The sequence below is a fragment of the Ranitomeya imitator genome, chromosome 4, assembly GCF_032444005.1.
Source record: "Ranitomeya imitator isolate aRanImi1 chromosome 4, aRanImi1.pri, whole genome shotgun sequence".
In the NCBI taxonomy this organism is placed as follows: Eukaryota; Metazoa; Chordata; class Amphibia; order Anura; family Dendrobatidae; genus Ranitomeya; species Ranitomeya imitator.
In genome coordinates, this window is record NC_091285.1 from 235,184,981 (window position 1) to 235,209,184 (window position 24,204).

General features: G+C 44.0%; 1 protein-coding gene across 1 annotated transcript in view; it reads right to left on the bottom strand.

The window, feature by feature from the left end:
* OTOGL (otogelin like) overlaps window positions 1–24,204 on the bottom strand; it is a 316,314-nt gene that overhangs the window by 42,883 nt on the left and 249,227 nt on the right. Inside the window, exons 52-53 of the mRNA XM_069764433.1 lie at window positions 15,594–15,772; window positions 8,362–8,466 (exon numbers count right to left, since the gene is read on the bottom strand). Of these exons, the coding sequence (XP_069620534.1) occupies window positions 8,362–8,466; window positions 15,594–15,772 (284 nt within the window). The remainder of the gene's footprint in view (window positions 1–8,361; window positions 8,467–15,593; window positions 15,773–24,204) is intronic.

The window sequence follows — 24,204 nt, forward strand, 5'->3', positions numbered from 1 at the left end:
CGGTATCACCTGACCGCTCACGCAGGAAGAAGGTGCAGCGCGCCGGGAGTCGGGACAGCCAGAGGGACGTCGCGGCCGCGCGGTGAGGAGCAGGTGAGTATGAGGGATGGGGGGACAGGGGAGGGGGGAAGAAGGAGGACGGTAAGCCGTGCCATTCAAGATGAGGGGTGGAGGAATATGAGCCATGCATACAGGGGGGGGGTGGAATGTGAGCCATGCATACAGGGGGGAGTGGAATATGAGCCATGCATACAGGGGGGAGTGGAATATGAGCCATGCATACGGGGGGGGTGGAATATGAGCCATGCATACAGGGGGGGTGGAATATGAGCCATGCATATAGGGGGGGGTGGAATGTGAGCCATGCATACGGGGGGGTGGAATATGAGCCATGCATACAGGGGGGGGTGGAATATGAGCCATGCATACAGGGGGGGTGGAATATGAGCCATGCATACAGGGGGGGGTGGAATATGAGCCATGCATACAGGGGGGGTGGAATATGAGCCATGCATACAGGGGGGGGTGGAATATGAGCCATTCATACAGGGGGGTGGGGAATATGAGCCATGCATACAGGGGGGTGGGGAATATGAGCCATGCATACAAGAGGGGGGGTCATTATACAGTATGGAGAACTGTGTGTGGCCATAATACAGTATTGAGCATCATGTGTGGCCATTATACAGTATGGAGCATCATGTGGCCATTATACAGGATGGAGCATCATGTGTGGCCATTATACAGTATGGAGCATCATGTGTGGCCGTTATACAGTATGGAGCATTGTGTGGCCATTATACAGTATTGAGCATCATGTGGAGCCATTATACAGTATGGAGCATTGTGTGGCCATTATACAGAATGGAGCATCATGTGTGGCCATTATACAGGATGGAGCATCATGTGTGGCCATTATACAGTATGGAGCATCATGTGTGGCCGTTATACAGTATGGAGCATTGTGTGGCCATTATACAGTATGGAGCATCTTGTGCGGCCATTATACAGTATGGAGCAGTGTGTGGCCATTATACAGTATGGAGCATCATGTGTGGCCATTATACAGTATGGAGAATCATGTGTGGTCATTATACAGTATGGAGCACCATGTGTGGCCATTATACAGTATGGAGAATCATGTGCGGCCATTATACAGGATGGAGCATCATGTGTGGCCGTTATACAGGATGGAGCATCATGTGTGGCCGTTATACAGTATGGAGCATCATGTGCTGCCAATATACAGTATGGAGCATCATGTGCGGTCATTATACAGTATTGAGCATCATGAGTGGTCATTATACAGTATGGAGCATCACGTGCGGCCATTATACAGTATGGAGCATTGTGTGGCCATTATACAGGATGGAGCATCATGTGTGGCCGTTATACAGGATGGAGCATCATGTGTGGCCATTATACAGGATGGAGCATCATGTGTGGCTGTTATACAGGATGGAGCATCATGTGTGGCCGTTATACAGGATGGAGCATCATGTGTGGCCGTTATACAGGATGGAGCATCATGTGTGGCCATATTTTTTTTGTTTATAATTATTGTATATAAAACAGTGTGATCAGCAGTGCTAAATGGCTGTGGTTGGGATGTGGATATGGGTGTGACTAGTTGTGAAATGGGTGTGGTCAGAGGTGTGGCCTAAAATTTGCCGCGGCGCACTGTGTGCGCCGCAAACTTCATGACTCCTTCCCTTTTTCAAAAGTTGGGAGGTATGGTACCGCATTTGCCAGATCATGGCAAGTGCCACAAATCCCATAGGGAATGAATGAGGTTGAACGCAGTGTTGCCGTAAGTGATCCGGTACGCAGCAGATGCAGAAAAACTGCCGATCTGATGCAAAAGGCGACTGCCGATAGTGTCTTACTCACCAAAGTGGGAGGCAGCACTAAAAGTGCCTAGGGCAGCAGAAACTCTAAATACGGCCCTGCCCACACACACATACAAACACACACAGTATAATGCAGCCCCCTCAGAGTATAATGCAGCACCACACACATAGTATAATTCATCCCACCACACAAACACACACACAGTAAAGTGCAGCCCCCTACACACAGCATAATGCAGCCAACCACACAGTATAATGCAGCCCCTTCACTCACAGTATAACAGTATAACACAGCCCACATACACAGTATAGTGCAGCCCCACACATAACATATGCAGCCCCCACATACAGTATAGTGCAGTCCTCACACACAGTATATTGCAGCCCCCTCAAATACACAGTATAGTGAAGTCCCCCACACACAATATAATGCATCCCCACACACACAGTATAGTGCAGTCACCCCACACACAGTATAGTGCAGCAGACACACACACACCACACAACACAGTATAGTGCAGCCCCCATACATAGTATAGGGCAGCAGACAGACACACACACCACAGTATAGTGCAGTCCCCACACACATTATAGAGCAGCAGACATACACACACAATATTTACCTCTCCTCCTCGTTCCCCATTGCTCTGGTTTCTGTAGAGCTTCTCAATGTCTCATCAGCTCCACTGCTGGCACACGCTGAGTCAGAGGTAGAGGGGGAGTGATGGGAGAGGGAGTGTCACATGACGCTGTTTCCTCCATCACTGCTTTCAACTGTATCAGCATCTATTGGGGCGGCACTGGGCCCCACTTACTCAGGAGCCCCATAGTGGCTGCATGGTGTGCTGCTATTAGCGGCACACCACTGGCTGGGGGCCCCTGGAAGAGCAGCGGCCCTAGGCAGCTGCTTGGTCTGCCTGCCCCTAATGCCGCCAGCGGTCAGTGAGCAGAGGGGAGTATTTGATTTTTTTATGTTTGGAGCAATATAAGGGGACCATACTGTATGAAGTATTATATGGAGTCCATTATTCTGTATGGAGCAATATACAGGGCTCATTCTGTATGGAGCAATATATGGGGCCTGTTCTGCATAGAGCATTATATGGGACCCATTCTGTATGGAGAATTTTATGGGACTCATTATACTGTATGGAGTAATATATGGGGCCCATTCTGTATGGAGCATTATATGGGGCACATTATTCTGTAGTGAGCAACATATGGGGTCCATTATTCTGCATGGAGAATTTAATGGGGCTCATCATACTGTATGACGCCACACTCTGGACAGCCTGATATGGTGATGTTCCCTCATATTTAGCCTTTCGGCTTATTTCTCTGACATTGGTCTGCCCTTTTTCCTTCCACTGTGATTGTTTGAGTTGGCGAGTTTATCTTATATGCTCCCTATATTACTTTAACAGGCTCGTCCCTCTGTGATACTGGTAGCCTTACCTTTTTATAGGGACTATTTTTGGTATTTAAACTCCAATTTTTTTTTTTTTTTTTTTTTTTTTTTTAGGGGATTTATACTTATCTCCTTTTGCTGCAATTTAGTAGGCTTATTGAGGCCCCCTTGCTAGCATTAGCCTTTTCATTTATATAGGGGCACTCCTACACTATATGGTACTATGGGGACGCCCAGAGTTTACCTGCTACCTTGCTCTGTGCACATAAGCCATTGTGCACATAAGTCACTGTTTGTGCACATGTGTTCTGCTATTTTTGCTACATCTTTGTATCTTAGATTTATGAAAGTACCAGCAGTGTGTCGGTGGCGTCACTCACCATATATTATTGTATCTTTAGTTGTCTCCATATATTGACTCTGTATAGGACCATTGGTGTGTTGGTTGTATTTTAATATATGTTTTTATTGGTGTTTTCTGTCTTCCTCATTAATAAATAAATTTTTGTATTTTTGCAACTTAATTGTATTCTGGGTGTGCGCCCTATGTGCATAGTCTCTTTTCTTGATTGTTGAGTACTCACAGAGAGACTCATGTAGAGTACACATGTGTTTTGGCAGACTACTCCCACAAAGATGCATGCAGAGTACACACACAGGCTTTCTGGTGGAGTACTTCCACAAAGACACATGCAGAGTACACCCACATGATTTTTGGCAGAGTACACCCACAAAGACACATGGAGAGAACACACATAGGATTTTTGTCAGAGTACTCCCACAGAGACATGTGCAGAATACACACACACAGGCTTTTTTGGTAGAGTACTCACGCAAAGATCAGTGCAGCGTCTTTAATATGGTTTTGATAGTACAGAAAAGCTTATGACTTTTATTTTTCCTTTAGAATACAGGTACAAAGAAATACACTGCATATACAGATATATCACTTGTATAATCTGAATGTTGTTTTAGAGTCTCCAATGCAGCTTCAAGCATACAATAGTCTCCCATTCTTCTCAGTGCAGGCTGTGGCTCATAGTTTTAGCTACAGCCTGCAATCATGAAGGTTGTGTGTTTGACTTTGAAGGAGACTAAAACACAAGAAAAGAAGAACAAATAACCTTTTTTGTAATTGAGTTTAATTATTTTATATTTTATAGGAAGCAAAAAATTTGACATTTACTTTCCCTTTAGTATACAGGGAAACAAAAATGTATTGTTATGTGCAGATGTATCTCTATGTACCGGTATAACCTGCATGTAGGTTCAGAGCCTGCAAAACAGCTTCAAGTATGCAAAATTTTCCCATACTGCTCAGAGATGGCTGTAGCTCATAGTTTTAAATGCTGCCTTCAATGGTACACATTGTGGGTTTGATTCCTGGGGAGAACAGATCATAAGAATAGAAGATAATTGTTTATTTAATTAATGTAAGTGCAGAGATGTTGTCTCCACCCTCTAAGGAGGAAGAGGTACAGAGTGATGAACACAGGGAGAGAAGAGAGGGAGTGGAAGTCGGGACAAAGCCCAGTCCTAGAGAGACTGCTCCCTTAATTCAGGACAGTCCCGCTGAATCAGGGATGGCTGGGAGCTATAGGAGTGAGGGGTATATATGATAACTGCATGGGTATTGTGATACAATTTGCCATATATACAGTATATATGACATATCACTAGGTGGTGGCTGTGGTGATTATAACCAGGGGAAAACATGATGCTTGAGTACTGCAATGTTTAATGTTCTTACATACAGTATATTTTTTAACTACTACCTGCTGATTTTTTTTCATTGCTGGATGCTGGTACATTCTTATATACATGGGTTCTTTACTGTTGGTGGATGTCTTTGTATATGTGTTTTTACTGCTGGATGCTTGTATATACTTATATAGACGGTTTCTTTGCTGCTGATATATATTTCTGTGTACAGTGTATTCATTACTGGATGTATGTACATACTTATGCATAACGTTCCTTCAATGCTGATATACAGTGGGTACGATAAGTATTCAGACCCCTTTAGTTTTTTTGCACCTGTTTCATTGCAGCCATTTGGTAATGTCAAAAAAGTTTGTTTTTTCAAATTAATGTACACTCTGCACCCCATCTTGACAAAAAAAAAAAAAAATGCAGAAATTTTTTTCAAAGTTAATAAAAAACAAAAACTGAAATATCACATGGTCATAAGTATTCAGACCCTTTGCTCAGACACTCATATTTAAGTCACATGCTGTCCATTTAATAATAATAATAATAATAATAACTTTATTTCTATAGCACCGACATATTCCACAGCACTTTATATTTTAGAGGGGACTTGTACATACAATAGACATTACAGCATAACAATAAGCACATAGATCAAAACAGATACCAAGAGGAATGAAGGCCCTGCTCGCAAGCTTACAATCTATAAGGAAAAGGGGAGACACGAAAGGTGAATGGTAACAATTGCTTAGTTGTTCAGACCAGCCATAGTGTAAGAATAGGGTGTTCATGTAATGCTGCATGAAGTGGTTATTAGCCTAAGTATGTAACAATACAGACACAGAGGGCTATTAAATGCATAAAGCATGTGAGAACATGATACGAGGAACCTAATTGTGGTAAAAATTCTGAATGGGCAACACAGGGATAGTTAGGTTAAGGCATTGAGACGGTGGGCCAGTCTGAACAAGTGCATTTTTAATTGTATTAACCTGGGTAGTGCATTCCAAAGAATTGGAGCAGCACGTGAAAAGTCTTGGACACGGGGGTTCTGATTATTGAGGATGCTAACCTCAGGTCATTAGCAGAATGGAGGGCACGGGTAGGGTGGTAGATTGAGACGAGGGAGGAGAAGTAGGGTGGTGCTGAGCCATGGAGTGCTTTGTGGGTGAGGGTATTAATGTTATATTGAATTCTAGAGTGGATGGGTAACCAGTGTAATGACTGGCACAAGGTAAAGGCCTCGGTGTAATGATTGGTGAAGAATATGATCTTGGTCTTTCCATTTCCTTATGATTCTCCGTGAAATGGTTCTACTCCTTCATTGGAGTCCAGCTGTGTTTAATTAAACTGATAGGACTTGATTTGGAAAAGCACACACCTGTCTATATAAGACCTCACAGCTCACAGTGCATGTCAGACCAAATGAGAATCATGAGGTCAAAGAAACTGGCCAAGGAGCTCAGAGACAGAATTTTGGCAAGGCACAGATCTGGCCAAGGTTACAAAAGAATTTCTGCAGTACTCTAGGTTCCTAAGAGCACAGTGGCCTCCATAATCCTTAAATGGAAGACGTTTGGGACCACCAGAAGTCTTCCTAGACCTGGCCGTCCAGCCAAACTGAGCAATTGTGGGAGAAGAGCCTTGGTGAGAGAGGTAAAGTAGAACCCCAAGATCACTGTGGCTGAGCAACAGAGATGCAGTAGGGAGATGAGAGAAAGTTCCACAAAGTCAACTATCACTGCAGCCCTCCACCAGTTGGGCCTTTATGGCAGAGTGGCCCAAAGAAAGCCTCTCCTCAGTGCAAGACGTATGAAAGCCCAAATCCAGTTTGCGAAAAACACATGAAGGACTACCAGACTATGAAAAATAAGATTCTCTGGTCTGATGAGACAAAGATAGACCTTTTTGGTGATAATTCTAAGCGGTATGTGTGGAGAAAACCAGACATTGCTCATCACCTGCCAAATATGTTTCAAACGGTGAAACATGGTGGTGGCAGCATCATTCTACGGGGGTGTTTTTCAGCTGCAGGAACAGGACTACTGGTTGCCATTGAAGGAAACATGAATGCAGCCAAGTACAGAGATATCCTGGATGAAAACCTCTTCCAGAGTGCTCTGGATCTCAGACTTGGCTGAAGGTTTACCTTCTAACAAGACAATGACCCTAAGCACACAGCTAAAATAACAAAGGAGTGGCTTCAGAACAACTCTGTGAGCATTCTTGACTGGCCCAGCCAGAGCCCTGACCTATACCCGATTGAGCATCTCTGGAGAGACCTGAAAATGGCTGTCCACCAACGTTGACCATCCAACCTGGTGGAACTGGAGAGGATCTGCAAGGAAGAATGGCAGAGGATCTCTAAATCCAGGTGTGAGAAACTTGTTGCATCATTCCCAAGAAGACTCATGGCTGTACTATCTCAAAAGGGTGCTTCTACTCAATACTGAGCAAAGAGTCTGAATACTTAGGACCATGTTTTCTTTTTTAATAAATTTGCAAAAATTACTACATTTCTGGGGGGTTTTCAGTCAAGATGGGAAGCAGAATATACGTATACATTAATGAGAAAAAAAATAACTTTTTGAAAATGCCAAATTGCTACAATGAAACAAAAAGTGAAAAATTTAAAGGGGTCTGAATACTTTCCGTACCCACTGTATAATTAAAACTGTCACAACTAGATTGTTGCTATAACTATGAAACAGTAGCTTGAGAACTGTTATCTAGAGATGCTGACATCTACTTTATTTTATATTAAATCCAATGGTCGTGGGGTAGTTGGTAGGATCAGGATCAGTATGAAAGTTGTATAATGTTGGGTATCATTTTATGACATTTTAATGTTTTCCCAGTGTTTGCATCAGTTTGTGACATAATACAACATTATATTAATAGATCCACACTTTACACATATAGAAATCAATACAAAAATGTATTTTGTCCTTCAAGAACATGAATAATTTTAAAGGCCTACAAATCAAACGTGCAACAAAATGAGACTGTTGGACCTCCATCAGTCTTGAGAATCCGAATTCTCATGTCTCCATTTCCAGGTAGAGAGCTGGCTAAGTACAGTAGTAGATTTGCATGCATTTCTAATCTCCATGGAAATAAAGAAAATGACCGAATTATCTAAAAGTAGAGGGACTCATTCCCTTTATTTTCATAAGTATATATTGGTTAATAACAAAATAATATAGTATATGTAACATAATGACTATTCGTATATTATTATGTAATTTATTGTATAATAATGTAATAAGGTATACTATATTTTATGTTAAAGATGTTCTTGGTTGATGTGAATGCATTTTTATTTGAGTTCAAAGTAAAATACAGCATGAAGGAGATCTACATGTTTTCCTTTCACTTGAGATGCTGGCTTACCTCATACGTAGTGAATGTTCGGTTATCACTGTAGAAAATGCATGATACATTTTTGCAGGTTCCACAGCACATGTGATGATCTGATGATGGGACATAAACTTGATTCTATAGAATCAGATCATGGAAAATGTCACAAGCATAAAAATGAGACATGTATGTTGCACTGTAACTATCTTTTATGTCAAACAAAAGTTATTGTCCTAGTTTCTTGCACCTTTTCTTTAGTTACCAGCTTTTCACACTCATTCAATATACCATGATTCCTCCTTGTCATACTGTCAGATTACCATACTTACAAGATGGTAGACTCCCAATGTTAAGACAAATAGGATTCTCCCTTCCTATCTAAATGAAAAGTGACTTCCATGAAAAACGAACGGTTTATGCACACAATGTCATTATTCCGCCAAAAGTGGTGTCACTGGCAGTTTTGCTGTCGTTTTTGGAGTGGCGGTGATGCTGTTGTTTTTGTGTTGTTTTTCCATAAATCAAACTATAACTGCTGGGCAGCTCGAAAAATAAACAGACTACGGATAAGTTCACACAGTGCTTTTTTGATGCTTTTTTTCTGCAACAAAACCTGATTTCTTGCCAGGAAAGAAGCTGCGGCAAAAACGCAGATTTAGGTGCATTTATGGTGCATTTTTTTCCATGTGTTTTTTTCTCTTTGTGCATGCTAATAAATTTGAGTGCCCTCATATGATTAGTTGGGAAACATTAATGCTCATCCTCCTATACCAAGACATGGCTAACACCTCACTACTACCAGACACTCCCTCACAATAGCTCTTCACACCTCACACCTCACACTCACTCCCTCACAATTGTTCACTATCAGGACACCTCACTACCTGACACTACCTCACAATAGCTCTTCACACCTCACTACTACCAGACACTCCCTCACAATAGTTCACTATCAGGACACCTCACTACCTGACACTACCTCACAATAGCTCTTCACACCTCACTACTACCAGACACTCCCTCACAATAGTTCACTATCAGGACACCTCACTACCTGACATAGATCACAATATAGCTCTTCACACCTCACTACTACAAGACACTCCCTCACAATAGTTCACTATCAGGACACCTCACTACCTGACACTACATCACAATAGCTCTTCACACCTCACTACTACCAGACACTCCCTCACAATAGTTCACTATCAGGACACCTCACTACCTGACACTACCTCACAATAGCTCTTCACACCTCACTACTACCAGACACTCCCTCACAATAGTTCACTATCAGGACACCTCACTACCTGACACTACATCACAATAGCTCTTCACACCTCACTACTACCAGACACTCCCTCACAATAGTTCACTATCAGGACACCTCACTACCTGACACTACATCACAATAGCTCTTCACACCTCACTACTACCAGACAATTCCTAACAATAGATCACTATCAGGACACCTCACAACCTGACACTACATCACAATAGCTCTTCACACCTCACTACTACCAGACACTTCCTCACAATATATCACTATCAGGACACCTCACTACCTGACACTACATCACAATAGCTCTTCACACCTCACTACTACCAGACACTCCCTCACAATAGTTCACTATCAGGACACCTCACTACCTGACACTACATCACAATAGCTCTTCACACCTCACTACTACCAGACACTCCCTCACAATAGTTCACTATCAGGACACCTCACTACCTGACACTACATCACAATAGCTCTTCACACCTCACTACTACCAGACAATTCCTAACAATAGATCACTATCAGGACACCTCACAACCTGACACTACATCACAATAGCTCTTCACACCTCACTACTACCAGACACTTCCTCACAATATATCACTATCAGGACACCTCACTACCTGACACTACATCACAATAGCTCTTCACACCTCACTACTACCAGACACTCCCTCACAATAGTTCACTATCAGGACACCTCACTACCTGACACTACATCACAATAGCTCTTCACACCTCACTACTACCAGACACTACCTCACAATAGTTCACTATCAGGACACCTCACTACCTGACACTACATCACAATAGCTCTTCACACCTCACTACTACCAGACACTCCCTCACAATAGATCACTATCAGGACACCTCACTACCTGACACTACATCACAATAGCTCTTCACACCTCACTACTACCAGACACTCCCTCACAATAGTTCACTATCAGGACACCTCACTACCTGACACTACCTCACAATAGCTCTTCACACCTCACTACTACCAGACACTCCCTCACAATAGTTCACTATCAGGACACCTCACTACCTGACACTACATCACAATAGCTCTTCACACCTCACTACTACCAGACAATTCCTAACAATAGATCACTATCAGGACACCTCACTACCTGACACTACCTCACAATAGCTCTTCACACCTCACTACTACCAGACACTTCCTCACAATATATCACTATCAGGACACCTCACTACCTGACACTACATCACAATAGCTCTTCACACCTCACTACTACCAGACACTCCCTCACAATAGATCACTATCAGGACACCTCACTACCTGACACTACCTCACAATAGCTCTTCACACCTCACTACTACCAGACACTCCCTAACAATAGATCATTATCAGGACACATCACTACCTGACACTACCTCACAATAGCTCTTCACACCTCACTACTACCAGACACTCTCTCACAATAGATCACTATCAGGACACCTCACTACCTGACACTACATCACAATAGTTCTTCACACCTCACTACTACCAGACACTTCCTCACAATATATCACTATCAGGACACCTCACTACCTGACACTACATCACAATAGCTCTTCACACCTCACTACTACCAGACACTCCCTCACAATAGTTCACTATCAGGACACCTCACTACCTGACACTACCTCACAATAGCTCTTCACACCTCACTACTACCAGACACTTCCTCACAATAGATCACTATCAGGACACCTCACTACCTGACACTACATCACAATAGCTCTTCACACCTCACTACTACCAGACACTCCCTCACAATAGATCACTATCAGGACACCTCACTACCTGACACTACCTCACAATAGCTCTTCACACCTCACTACTACCAGACACTCCCTAACAATAGATCATTATCAGGACACATCACTACCTGACACTACCTCACAATAGCTCTTCACACCTCACTACTACCAGACACTCTCTCACAATAGATCACTATCAGGACACCTCACTACCTGACACTACATCACAATAGTTCTTCACACCTCACTACTACCAGACACTTCCTCACAATATATCACTATCAGGACACCTCACTACCTGACACTACATCACAATAGCTCTTCACACCTCACTACTACCAGACACTCCCTCACAATAGTTCACTATCAGGACACCTCACTACCTGACACTACCTCACAATAGCTCTTCACACCTCACTACTACGAGACACTTCCTCACAATAGATCACTATCAGGACACCTCACTACCTGACACTACATCACAATAGCTCTTCACACCTCACTACTACCAGACACTCCCTCACAATAGATCACTATCAGGACACCTCACTACCTGACACTACCTCACAATAGCTCTTCACACCTCACTACTACCAGACACTCCCTCACAATAGTTCACTATCAGGACACCTCACTACCTGACACTACATCACAATATAGCTCTTCACACCTCACTACTGCAAGACACTCCCTCACAATAGTTCACTATCAGGACACATCACTACCTGACACTACCTCACAATAGCTCTTCAAACCTCACTACTACCAGACACTCCCTCACAATAGTTTACTATCAGGACACCTCACTACCTGACACTACCTCACAATAGCTCTTCACATCTCACTACTACCAGACACTTCCTTACAATAGTTCACTATCAGGACACCTCACTACCTGACACTACATCACAATAGCTCTTCACACCTCACTACTACCAGACACTCCCTCACAATAGTTCACTATCAGGACACCTCACTACCTGACACTACATCACAATATAGCTCTTCACACCTCACTACTGCAAGACACTCCCTCACAATAGTTCACTATCAGGACACCTCACTACCTGACACTACCTCACAGTAGCTCTTCACACCTCACTACTACCAGACACTCCCTCACAATAGTTCACTATCAGGACACCTCACTACCTGACACTACATCACAATATAGCTCTTCACACCTCACTACTGCAAGACACTCCCTCACAATAGTTCACTATCAGGACACATCACTACCTAACACTACTTCACAATAGCTCTTCAAACCTCACTACTACCAGACACTCCCTCACAATAGTTCACTATCAGGACACCTCACTACCTGACACTACCTCACAATAGCTCTTCACACCTCACTACTACCAGACACTCTCTCACAATAGATCACTATCAGGACACCTCACTACCTGACACTACATCACAATAGTTCTTCACACCTCACTACTACCAGACACTTCCTCACAATATATCACTATCAGGACACCTCACTACCTGACACTACATCACAATAGCTCTTCACACCTCACTACTACCAGACACTCCCTCACAATAGTTCACTATCAGGACACCTCACTACCTGACACTACCTCACAATAGCTCTTCACACCTCACTACTACCAGACACTTCCTCACAATAGATCACTATCAGGACACCTCACTACCTGACACTACATCACAATAGCTCTTCACACCTCACTACTACCAGACACTCCCTCACAATAGATCACTATCAGGACACCTCACTACCTGACACTACCTCACAATAGCTCTTCACACCTCACTACTACCAGACACTCCCTAACAATAGATCATTATCAGGACACATCACTACCTGACACTACCTCACAATAGCTCTTCACACCTCACTACTACCAGACACTCTCTCACAATAGATCACTATCAGGACACCTCACTACCTGACACTACATCACAATAGTTCTTCACACCTCACTACTACCAGACACTTCCTCACAATATATCACTATCAGGACACCTCACTACCTGACACTACATCACAATAGCTCTTCACACCTCACTACTACCAGACACTCCCTCACAATAGTTCACTATCAGGACACCTCACTACCTGACACTACCTCACAATAGCTCTTCACACCTCACTACTACCAGACACTTCCTCACAATAGATCACTATCAGGACACCTCACTACCTGACACTACATCACAATAGCTCTTCACACCTCACTACTACCAGACACTACATCACAATAGCTCTTCACACCTCACTACTACCAGACAATTCCTCACAATAGATCACTATCAGGACACCTCACTACCTGACACTACCTCACTGTCACCATGGACACATCACTAAGCACACCCCAAAACTCCTGGGCTGTGAGGTCACTTCCTGCTGGCCATAACTTTTCTGCACAAAAAAAGCAGCAAGTAATGATACCTGCATTTTTGCAGCATTTTTTACAACACTGATTCAAGCCAATGGGTGAAAAGCACTGCAAAACCGAAACAAAAACACTGAAAGAAGTGACATGCTCTATATCCAAAAACCGCAGCAAAGCACAAAATCCTGAGGGCACAAAAAACCAATGTGTGTGCATGAGATTTCTGAAATTTCATAGGCTTTGCTGGTAATGGAAAAAGCAGCTGAAAATTAGCATTAAAAAACGCTGGGAAAAAAACGCCGCAAAAACGCCCTGTGTCAGCTTACCCTACGTCTTTTGACAGCTTCATGGTTTCCAAAGTCTGAAGCAGTTAAAATATATAATGAACATGCGCACAGCAACGTCATTTGTATATTGCTGTGTGCTATGTTCATTTTTGCAGAGGTTTTTCAGGTGGGTTCCAGGTGGTATGACTGAAAAATACATTTTTATTCCCTAAAAGTATAGGGTAAGAAAAACCATTTGGCTGACAACTCGCCATATACAATTCTCCATTTTTACTTCAATAAATGGCATTGAAATCCAGACATGACATCATTTGTGTTGAAATGTAAGATGCCTAAGGGTACCGTCACACAGTGCAATTTTGATCGCTACGACGGCACGATTTGTGACGTTCGAACGATATAGTTACGATATCGCAGTGTCTGACACGCTCCTGCGATCAGGGACCCCGCTGAGAATCGTACGTCGTAGCAGATCGTTTGAAACTTTCTTTCGTCGTCTAGTGTCCCGCTGTGGCGGCATGATCGCATGGTGTAACATATATCGTATACGATGTGCGCATAGTAACCAACGGCTTCTACATCGCACATACGTCATGAAATTATCGCTCCAGCGTCGTAGATTGCAAAGTGTGACAGCAGTCTACGACGCTGGAGCGATATTGTTACGATGCTGGAGCGTCACGGATCGTACCGTCGTAGCGATGAAAATTGCACTGTGTGACGGTACCCTAATTCTTATAATCTTTAGTGGTGAGCCCTGTAAAAATCAGTGGGGGACACTGATAAGGTCGATTGAAACTGTAATTTCATTTCAGACTGAGTCTTAAAATATTTCTTTTTTTGGACATATATGTCTAGAAACCCACCAATGACTTGCTTACAAAAATAGCAGTGCCAAGTATATAGTTTTATCTTGCCACTGGTGTTTTTTTTTTCATAAAGATTGCAAGCAAACTTTAAGGAAATGTAAACATTTAAAAAAAAAAAAAACCTAACCTATTTTTGCAAATTCCTTCCCATTTTTTATACCCCACATAAATGTAATTTGGAAATTCTAAGGATGCGTGCAAATATTTTTGATAAGGATTATTTTAACAATGATTTGCATAGATGAAGACAATTAAAGGGAACCTGCCAGCTGACCTATACTGCCTTGACCACAAGTCCTGCTTAATGTTAATGCTTGCAGTAACGGAGCTGTCTATGATTCATGCTGCCAGTAGTTAATCAGCCATCAGGTTCCATTTTATAAAAAAAAATAATGCAGTACACTGTAATTACTCATTTTATCACCTGATCCTCAGTTGGTTGCTGTTGAGCCTGCACCTTTCCACTAGATTCATAGTAACATTCTCAGCTGTTCCTACCAATACAATAGACTTTGAATTAAGTGACGGGGCGCATGCTTAACTGCTGCTCCATTCAAATTCCTCCCAGATCAGATTAGCAAAAGCCACCATTCTTATGATCTTTGGACCCCCAACCTTCTGATCTAGCCTTTATCATGCAGTCAATAGGTCATAAATGTCTCAGACTGCAATTCATCTTGTGAATACTTACCGGAGCACAGTTCTTAGAACAGTTAACGGTCAATGTTTCCATGGCATGAAATCCGGTTGCAGTATCTTTTTCATGTAAGCATTTTACAGCGTTGCACGTCTCCCCATTGGAATACTCAATTAGTGACTGACCAGGGTGCAACACAGTAACTCCCTGATATACACACACGTCTTCCTTTTCTAGAAAATAAAATAAAATTAATCAAAGCCAGCAAATAAAAGGCTGAAAACCCATCTGGCAAGAATGAAAAAACAAGAAACTGAAGGGGATAGAGTTGATGTCTATTGGGCAAAAATCAGTATAAAGTAGGTCTTCTGTTCCTGACTTCCATTTACTCCAAACAAGCCAGGTCTTTTAAAGAAAATATTACCTTGGCTAATATACGGATGCTGTTTATTCCTGTGATATCCATATTCCTTATTAGGGCATATTAATTTGCCTAAAGCGAACACCTTTAAACATTGGAATGAGTATTGCATAGTAATATAGTTATTAAGGTTGAAGGAAGACTTAAAGTCCATCTAGTTCAACCCATAGCCTAACCTAACATGCCCTAACATGTTGATCTAGAGGCATGCAAAAAAAAAACCCATGTGGCTGAGAGTAAGCTCCACATTGGGGAAAAAAATTCCTTCCCGACTCCACATACGGCAATCAGACTAGTTCCCTGGATCAACACCCTATCAAGGAATCTAGTGTATATACCCTGTAACATTATACTTTTCAAGAAAGGTATCCAGTCCCCTCTTAAATTTTAGTAATGAATCACTCATTACAACATCATACGGCAGAGAGTTCCATTGTCTCACTGCTCTTACAGTAAAGAATCCGCGTCTGTTATTATGCTTAAACCTTCTTTCCTCCAGATGTAGAGGATGCCCCCTTGTCCCTGTCTCAGGTCTATGATTAAAAAGATAATCAGAAAGGTCTTTGTTCTGTCCCCTCATATATTTATACATTAAAATAAGATCACCCCTTAGCCTTTGTTTTTTCTAAACGAAATAGCCCCAAGTGTAATAACCTATCTTGGTATTGCAGACCCCCCAGTCCTCTGATAACCTTTTCTCTGCACCCGCTCTAGTTCAGCTATGTCTTTCTTATACACCGGAGACCAGAACTGTGCACAGTATTCTAAGTGTGGTCGAACTAGTGACTTGTATAGAGGTAAAATGATGTTCTCCTCATGTGCATCTATGCCTCTTTTAATGCATCCCATTATTTTATTTGCCTTTGTAGCAGCTGCCTGACACTGGCCATTAAATGTGAGTTTGTCATCCACCCATACACCCAGGTCTTTTTCATTGATGTTTTTGCCCAGTGTTTTACAATTAAGCACATAGTTATACATCTTATTACTTCTACCCAAGTGCATGACCTTACATTTATCCCCATTAAAGCTCATTTGCCATTTATCAGCCCAAGCTTCTAGTTTACATAAATCCTCCTGTAAAATAAAATTGTCCGCCTCTGTGTTGATTACCCTGCAGAGTTTAGTGTCATCTGCAAATATTGAAATTCTGCTCTGTATGCCCCCTACAAGGTCATTAATAAATAAGTTAAAAAGAAGAGGGTCCAATACTAACCACTGTTGTACCCCACTGCTAACCACAACCTAGTCCGAGTGTGCTCCATTAATAACCACGACTTTGACTTCTGTCTCCCTGAACCTCAATTAATATATACACTGCCGGCCAGAAGCCAGCAGCTGACCCCGGCATGCCTGTAGCGAGTGGCACATGACATCACTATTATGGGCCATCCTGACCCCCTATGGCAGCTATGGAAGATGGATTCAGTATGTGGAGGGAGCAGGGAAAGGAAAGAAAAAATTGGGGGGAAGGAGAGGGATTTTTTTTTTAAAGTGTTGGAAGAGTGTGTCCGGAAGGGACATTATTCAATGAATTGTCCAGAAAGGAGGGCATTACTTAACAAAGGAGCCTGAACAGAGGACATTATTAAACAAAGGGTGCAGGATGGGGGACAGTATTAAACACAGAGGCCAGGACAGGGGACATTATTAAAAGTATGGGGGAGATTATTTCAGAATGGGGGACATTACTACAGAATGAGGGCCCTGATGGAGACATTATTAAATAAAGAAGTCAGGATGGAAACATTATTAAACAATGAAGCCATGATAGAAGACATTATTACAGAATAGGTGAAAAAATGGCTACATATATTTGGGGACCAGGATGAAGAACATACATTTTTCATTTATGGTGGCAAGTGGAGCACTTACTGTAATTGCCGTATATAACCAGTTGTGGAAATTATTATTATGTGGAGCCAATTGAATGACAATATTACTGTATGGGGGCCAAAATGTGGGATACTATTACTCCACATTATTAATAATCCCCATTGTGAACAATACATTACTAATTCATGAAGGCAAAATTTGGGATTTTTAATTGCATCAAGGCATAAAAGGTGGATGTTATTACTGCATGGGGACAGAAATGATATACTGTATGTTATTTCTGTATTGTTGCCACAGGAGAGGGGGCATTACTATTGTACAGTGGAGGAAATAAGCATTTGATCCCTTGCTGAATTTGTAAGTTCGCCCGCTGACAAAGACATGAATAGTCTATAATTTTAAGGGTAGATTAATTTTAACATTGAGAGATAGAATATAACAAATAAAATCCAGAAAATCACATTGTATAAATTATATAAATTTATTAGCATTTTGCACTGAGAAATACAGAGATTTTTGTGTACTCACCGTAAAATCCTTTTCTCCGAGCCACTCATTGGGGGACACAGACCATGGGTTGTATGCTGCTTGCCACTAGGAGGCTGACACTAAGTTAACACAAAAAGAGTTAGCTCCTCCTCTGCAGTATACACCCTCATGCTGGCTCCCAGAGAACCAGTTCGGTGCAAAAGCAGTAGGGACAAATAGTAACAACATAGAAGAGCACAACATGTCAACTTAAAAGAACAGGCAAAAGCCAAATAAGCCATTAGGCTAACAGGGTGGGTGCTGTGTCCGCAGTGAGTGGCTCAGAGAAAAGGATTTTACAGTGAGTACACAAAAATACCTGTTTCTCCTTTGCCTCATTGGGGGACACAGACCATGGGACATCCCAAAGTAGTCCCTGGGTGGGAAAACAACAGAAAGGATTAGGCTTCATGCAACAACTGCCTAAATGTGCACTAACACTGCCTGCAGAATTCTTCTGCCCAGACTCGCATCCGCCGAAGCCTGAGAGTGAATATTATAGTGCTTTGCGAAGGTATATAAACTGGGCCAAGTCGCAGCTTTACAGATGGCTCCGCCATTGCCTGATGCCGAATAGCCCAAGAAGCCCCCACCGCACGAGTGGAGTGTGCTCTGATCCCCGATGGGATGGGCTGACTTCTGACTGGGTATGACTTCTGAATGGTTGTAAGAATCCACCTGGCTATCGTGGCCTTAGAAGCGGCAAGACCCTTCCTGTGGCCTTCCAGGAGAACGAACAGGGCATCTGTTCTTCTGAAGGATGCCATCATTGAGACGTACCTACGCAGAGCTCTGACTAGGTCCAGAGTGTGGAGAGCTCTTTCAATTCTGTGAATAGGAGCTGGACAAAAGGAAGAATAATGTCCTCATTAAGGTGGAAGGACGAAACGACCTTTGGCAAAAAGGACGGCGATGGCCTGAGGACAACCTTATCCTGATGGAAGTTAAGGAATGGGGCCCGGCAGGATAAGGCGGCTAATTCTGAAACCCATCTGATCGATGTGATCTCCACAAGGAAGGCAACCTTTCAGGACAGAAAGACCAGCAAAATGTCCTGAAGCAGTTCAAAGGACGATTCCTGAAGGGCACTTAGCACCAAGTTCTGGTCCCAAGGCTCTAAAGGCATGCGATAGGGAGGAGCGACATGTGACACCTCCTGAAGAAAACTCTTAACCTGGAGTCTTGACGCTATGCATCTCTGAAGTAAGACCGATAGAGCAGAGATTTGGCCCTTGAGAGAGCTGAGTGCCAGCCCGGAGTCCAGACCGACATGTAGAAACTCTAAAATGGTGGGGACTGAGAAGACGAGAGGAGAAAGACCACGATCCTTGCACCAAGCAAAAAATGTCTTCCAAGTACGATGGTAAATGCAAGTTAGCATTATTGCTCTTGTGCTATGCCGGACAGGGACTTGTTTTCATTAAGGGGCAGTCTTTTACAGCTGCATTGGTTATTGTATTCATTGTATTATGTGATACTCTGGTAAAGTTGCCCTTCACTCTGTCTTCTGTCATATATATAACAAGCTTGTTTCATTGAACTGTGTGTATTTTTGTGGTGATGTCCATTTGTATGACCTTTACTTTTTCCCTTGTGTTCTTTGGTAAATGCGTACCAATTAGGGTTTACGGGCAATAACCATGGTGGAAATGATCTGTTGAGAAAACCCTGCCTGGGTTAAGACCCGGGACTCTACGGCCACGCGATTAAACACAGGGTCCCTGATTTCTGGTGGTAGATGGGGCCCTGGGAGAGCAGATCTGGTCAATCCAGCATTCTCCAGGGAATGTCGGCAATGAGGCGTACCAACTCTGCGAACCTCGTGCGGTGAGGCCAATCGGGAGCAACCAGGATCACTGGTACTCCTTCCACCTTAATTTTTCTGATTACTCTGGGGAGTAATGGTATAGGAGGAAAAATGTACCGAAGGCGGAATTGGCACCATGAAAGAACCAGAGCGTTGACACCGATGGCTCTTGGATCTCGAGACCTTGCTATAAACTGGGGAACCAGTGGTTGATTCTATGCCCATCAAAGGATGTGAATTACCTCGGACATGGCCGTCCTGCTGCGGGTACCCCCTGATGATTGATGTATGCCACAGACATGGCATTGTCTGATTGGATACGGATGGGGTGACCCACCAGAAAATGATGGAAGTGCTGCAGGGCCGGACGAATAGCACAGATCTCTAGAACGTTGATCGGTAGCTTCGATTCCTGAATTGACCAGTGGCCCTGAGCAGTATGGTGGCAGAAGACTGCTCCCCAGCCCAAAAGACTGGCATCGGTAGTCACCACTAGCCATTGAATGGGTAGAAAGGACTTCCCCCGGTTGAGGGAGGAGTTCAATGTTCACCACCTGAGTGCCTGTTTGACCTCCAGAGATAAGCGGCACCTTCGGTCGAGGGAGAAAGGGTTTCTGTCCCAAACTGCCAGAAGGGCATGTTGAAGGGGACGAAGGTGCAGTTGTGCAAAGGGGACCGCTTCCATTGTGGCCACCATCTTTCCTAGTACCTTAATTGCAAACCAGATGCAGTGAGGGGTAGACTGATGAACGCTTTGGCTCCTTGTTGAAGGGTTAAGACTTTGTCTGGAGGGAGAATTACCCACCCCCGAGACGAGTCCAGGGACATTCCTAGAAAGGAGATCTGCTGGGCTGGGACCGGAGAGGATTTGCTTAAAGGGCCACTGTCACCCCCCTCCAGCCGTTATAAACTAAAAGAGGCACCTTGTGCAGCAGTAATGCTGCATTCTAACAAGGTGGCTCTTTTAGTTTTTGTTTCTGTTATTCCCACAATAAATGTATTTATAATTCTGCTGAAATACCTATCTTTGTCCATGGAGGCGGGTCTGAAGCCTCCTCTTAGAAGCGCCCAACTGCCATCAGTCATCTCTTGTGTAGATTTTCGCCGCCCCCTCAGCGCTGTTATTGTGTGAATTCCGGCGCCTGCGCTCTGCTCTTCTGCCTTGCGCAGGCGCATAGAGCATTTGCCGTCCTAGCACTGGTGCCGGGTTCCGTTCTGCGCCTGTGCAGGCAGTGCGGCCACCCTGTTACTGAATCCCCGCCCCGCACTGTGTTATGCATTATGTACAGTGCGGGGCTGGGATTCCTGGGCATGCGCACTGCGCTTCTCAAGCGCTCCCCAGGTCCCCCGCCTTTCAGCGTTGCTGGAATATACAGGTATCCTTGCCGGTGTTGGGAACAGCCGCACAGAACAACGCTGGAAGGCGGGGGACCTGTGGAGCGTCTGACAAGCACAGTGCGCATGCCCAGGAATCCCAGCCCCGCACTGTGCATACTGCATAACACAGTGCAGGGCGGGGATTCAGGAACAAGCTGGCCGCACTGACCGCACAGGCGCAGAAAGGAACCCTGCATCAGCGCTCGGACGGATAATGCTCTATGCGCCTGTGCAAGGCAGAAGAGCAGAGCGCAGGCACCGGATTTCACACAATAATAGCACTGAGGGGGCGGCGAAAATAAACCCAACAGATGACTGACGGCAGTTGGGCGCTTCTAAGAGGAGGCTTCAGTCCCGCCTCCAGGTACAAATGCAGGTATTTCAGCAGAATTATAAATACATTTATTGTGGCAATAACAGAAACAAAAACTAAAAGAGCCACCTTGTTAAACTGCAGCATTACTGCTGCACAAGGTGGCTCTTTTAGTTTATAACGGCTGGAGGGGGTGACAGTGGCCCTTTAAGTTTGTCAGCCCTGGAGAGAAAGGGTATTGCAAGTAATGCAAATAGATTCTACACAGTCGTGGAAAGACGGACATTTGATCAACAGGTCGTCCAGATAGGGCGCAACAATCACGCCCCAAGAGAGCAGGATGGACATGATGGCCACCATGACCTTTGTGAACACTCTGGGGGCAGTAGCAAGGCCGAAAGGCAGGGCCGTGAATTGGTTCGCAAATGGCGAAGCGCAGGAATCTCTGGTGAGGGGGAAAGATTGGAATGTGCAAGTAAGCGTCTCGGATGTCGATTGAGGCCAAAAATTCCCCATGTTCCAGGGAAGTGATAACTGAATGGAGAGATTCCGTGTGGAAAAGATGGACCTTGACAAACTTGTTTAGACGTTTGAGGTCTAGAATGGGTCTCACCTTTCCGTCCTCCTTTGGGACGACGAAAAGGTTTGAATAGAAACCCTGAAACCTTTCGCTTTCTGAGACAGGGACAAATACGCCATCGTGACGCAATGCATCTAGGGTCCGAGAGAACACCTTTGCCCTTGTCTCTGAAGAGGGAGGATGGGGAGGAAAGAAACATGAAGGGGGAGCATAGCAAAGTTGATTTTGTATCCAAACGACACCAGATCTCTGACCCTCTTGTTGGAGATGACGGAAAGCCAGACCTGACGAAAGAGAAGTAGGCAGCCACCTACCCTGCCTGTGTCGACCAGATAGCGCTGATAGTCAGGGTGAGGAAAATCTCTGGGACTTAGGTCCTTTAGGCCTCGACTGTTTGGGTCGGGACTTCCAATGTATGAGACCTGAGTTGCTCCATCTCTTCTTGGAGAACGTCCTGAGCCGGACAAAGTAGTGGTAGTGGCCCAGCTTTGAGTGGAACGAAATGATCGGAAACAGATTTGTTGCTGTCTCCGAAAGGGACGCCTAAGTCTCTGTTGTGGAAGGAATTTACTCTTTCCTCCCAAAGTATCTGAAATGATCTGATCTGACTTTTCTCTGAATAAGCAACCGGTTTGATAAGGAAGAGAGATGAGAGACTTTTTTGATGCAGAGTCTGCCTTCCACTCTCTGAGCCATAATGACCTTCTGATAGAGATGGCATTGGCTGCTGACTGAGCCGCACAACCGTTCACATCCAAGAATGTGTGTACCAGGTAATCGCCTGCCCGGGAAATTTGGTTGGAAAAATGCGCCGCCTCTGGAGGAAGGTTACTGCTCCGAAGTGAATTAGCTAAGGTCTCTGACCAGAAAACCATAGCCTTAGCTACCCATTCTGTGGCAAAGGATGGATAGAGGGCCGAGCCTGAGGCCTCAAAAGCAGAGCGGGCCAAGCCTTCTATCTGACATTCCGTGGGATTTCTGATGGATGAGCCATCCGGCACGGACAGGAGAGTTTTAGATGCTAGGTGGGATACCACCGGAGATTATGCCCAATCCTTTTTCAGATCAGCTGAAAAAGGATACTTGGCTTCAAGAGGCCTTTGTCCTGTGAAGCGTTCTCTATGCTTATTAACTATGGCACTAAATTCCGGATGAATAGCAAATGCCTTATGAGAGCGTTTAGTTCTCTTAAAGGGCAAGGTCTGATTCGGAGCGGAGCAAGAATCTTCCTCAACCTTTAAAGCCTGGTTGACTGCCTCAATAAGCAAATCCACTGTCTTCTGAAAGTCTGGCAAATCAGGATCTAAAGAGCCGTCAGATTCGCGTTTGCTACTGAACTCTGGAGAGAGAGAGGGAGAAATGGAGCTGTGAGGCGACGTGAGACGTGCTCAGGAGACGTGCTATGGATCCGTTTTCTAGGTGCCTGATGGCTTCTAGAGTGCTTTCGGCCCCTGCTAAATGAGTGCTCCCAGCTTGGGGAGGATTCGACTACATCAGTCCTGCAAACGCTCCGGTCCCCGGAAGGATCACTGAGGGATTCAATTACTTTGGCCAGCGAAGCCATGGATTGAGACAGTAACTAAGCCCACTAAGGGGGACTAGGTACAATGGGCTCTGTGACGGCGGAGGGCTCCTGAGCACAGATGAGGTCACAGGCATTGTAGAGCGGCGAACTCTGAGCCTTAGGAAATGCAGATTGGCAGGAGAAGCATGAAGTAAAGAATATAGCCATAGTCTTGTTAGACTATTTGGATGCCTTAGGCTGGGAAATGATGTACCCTTCTATATGGCCCTATAATATTA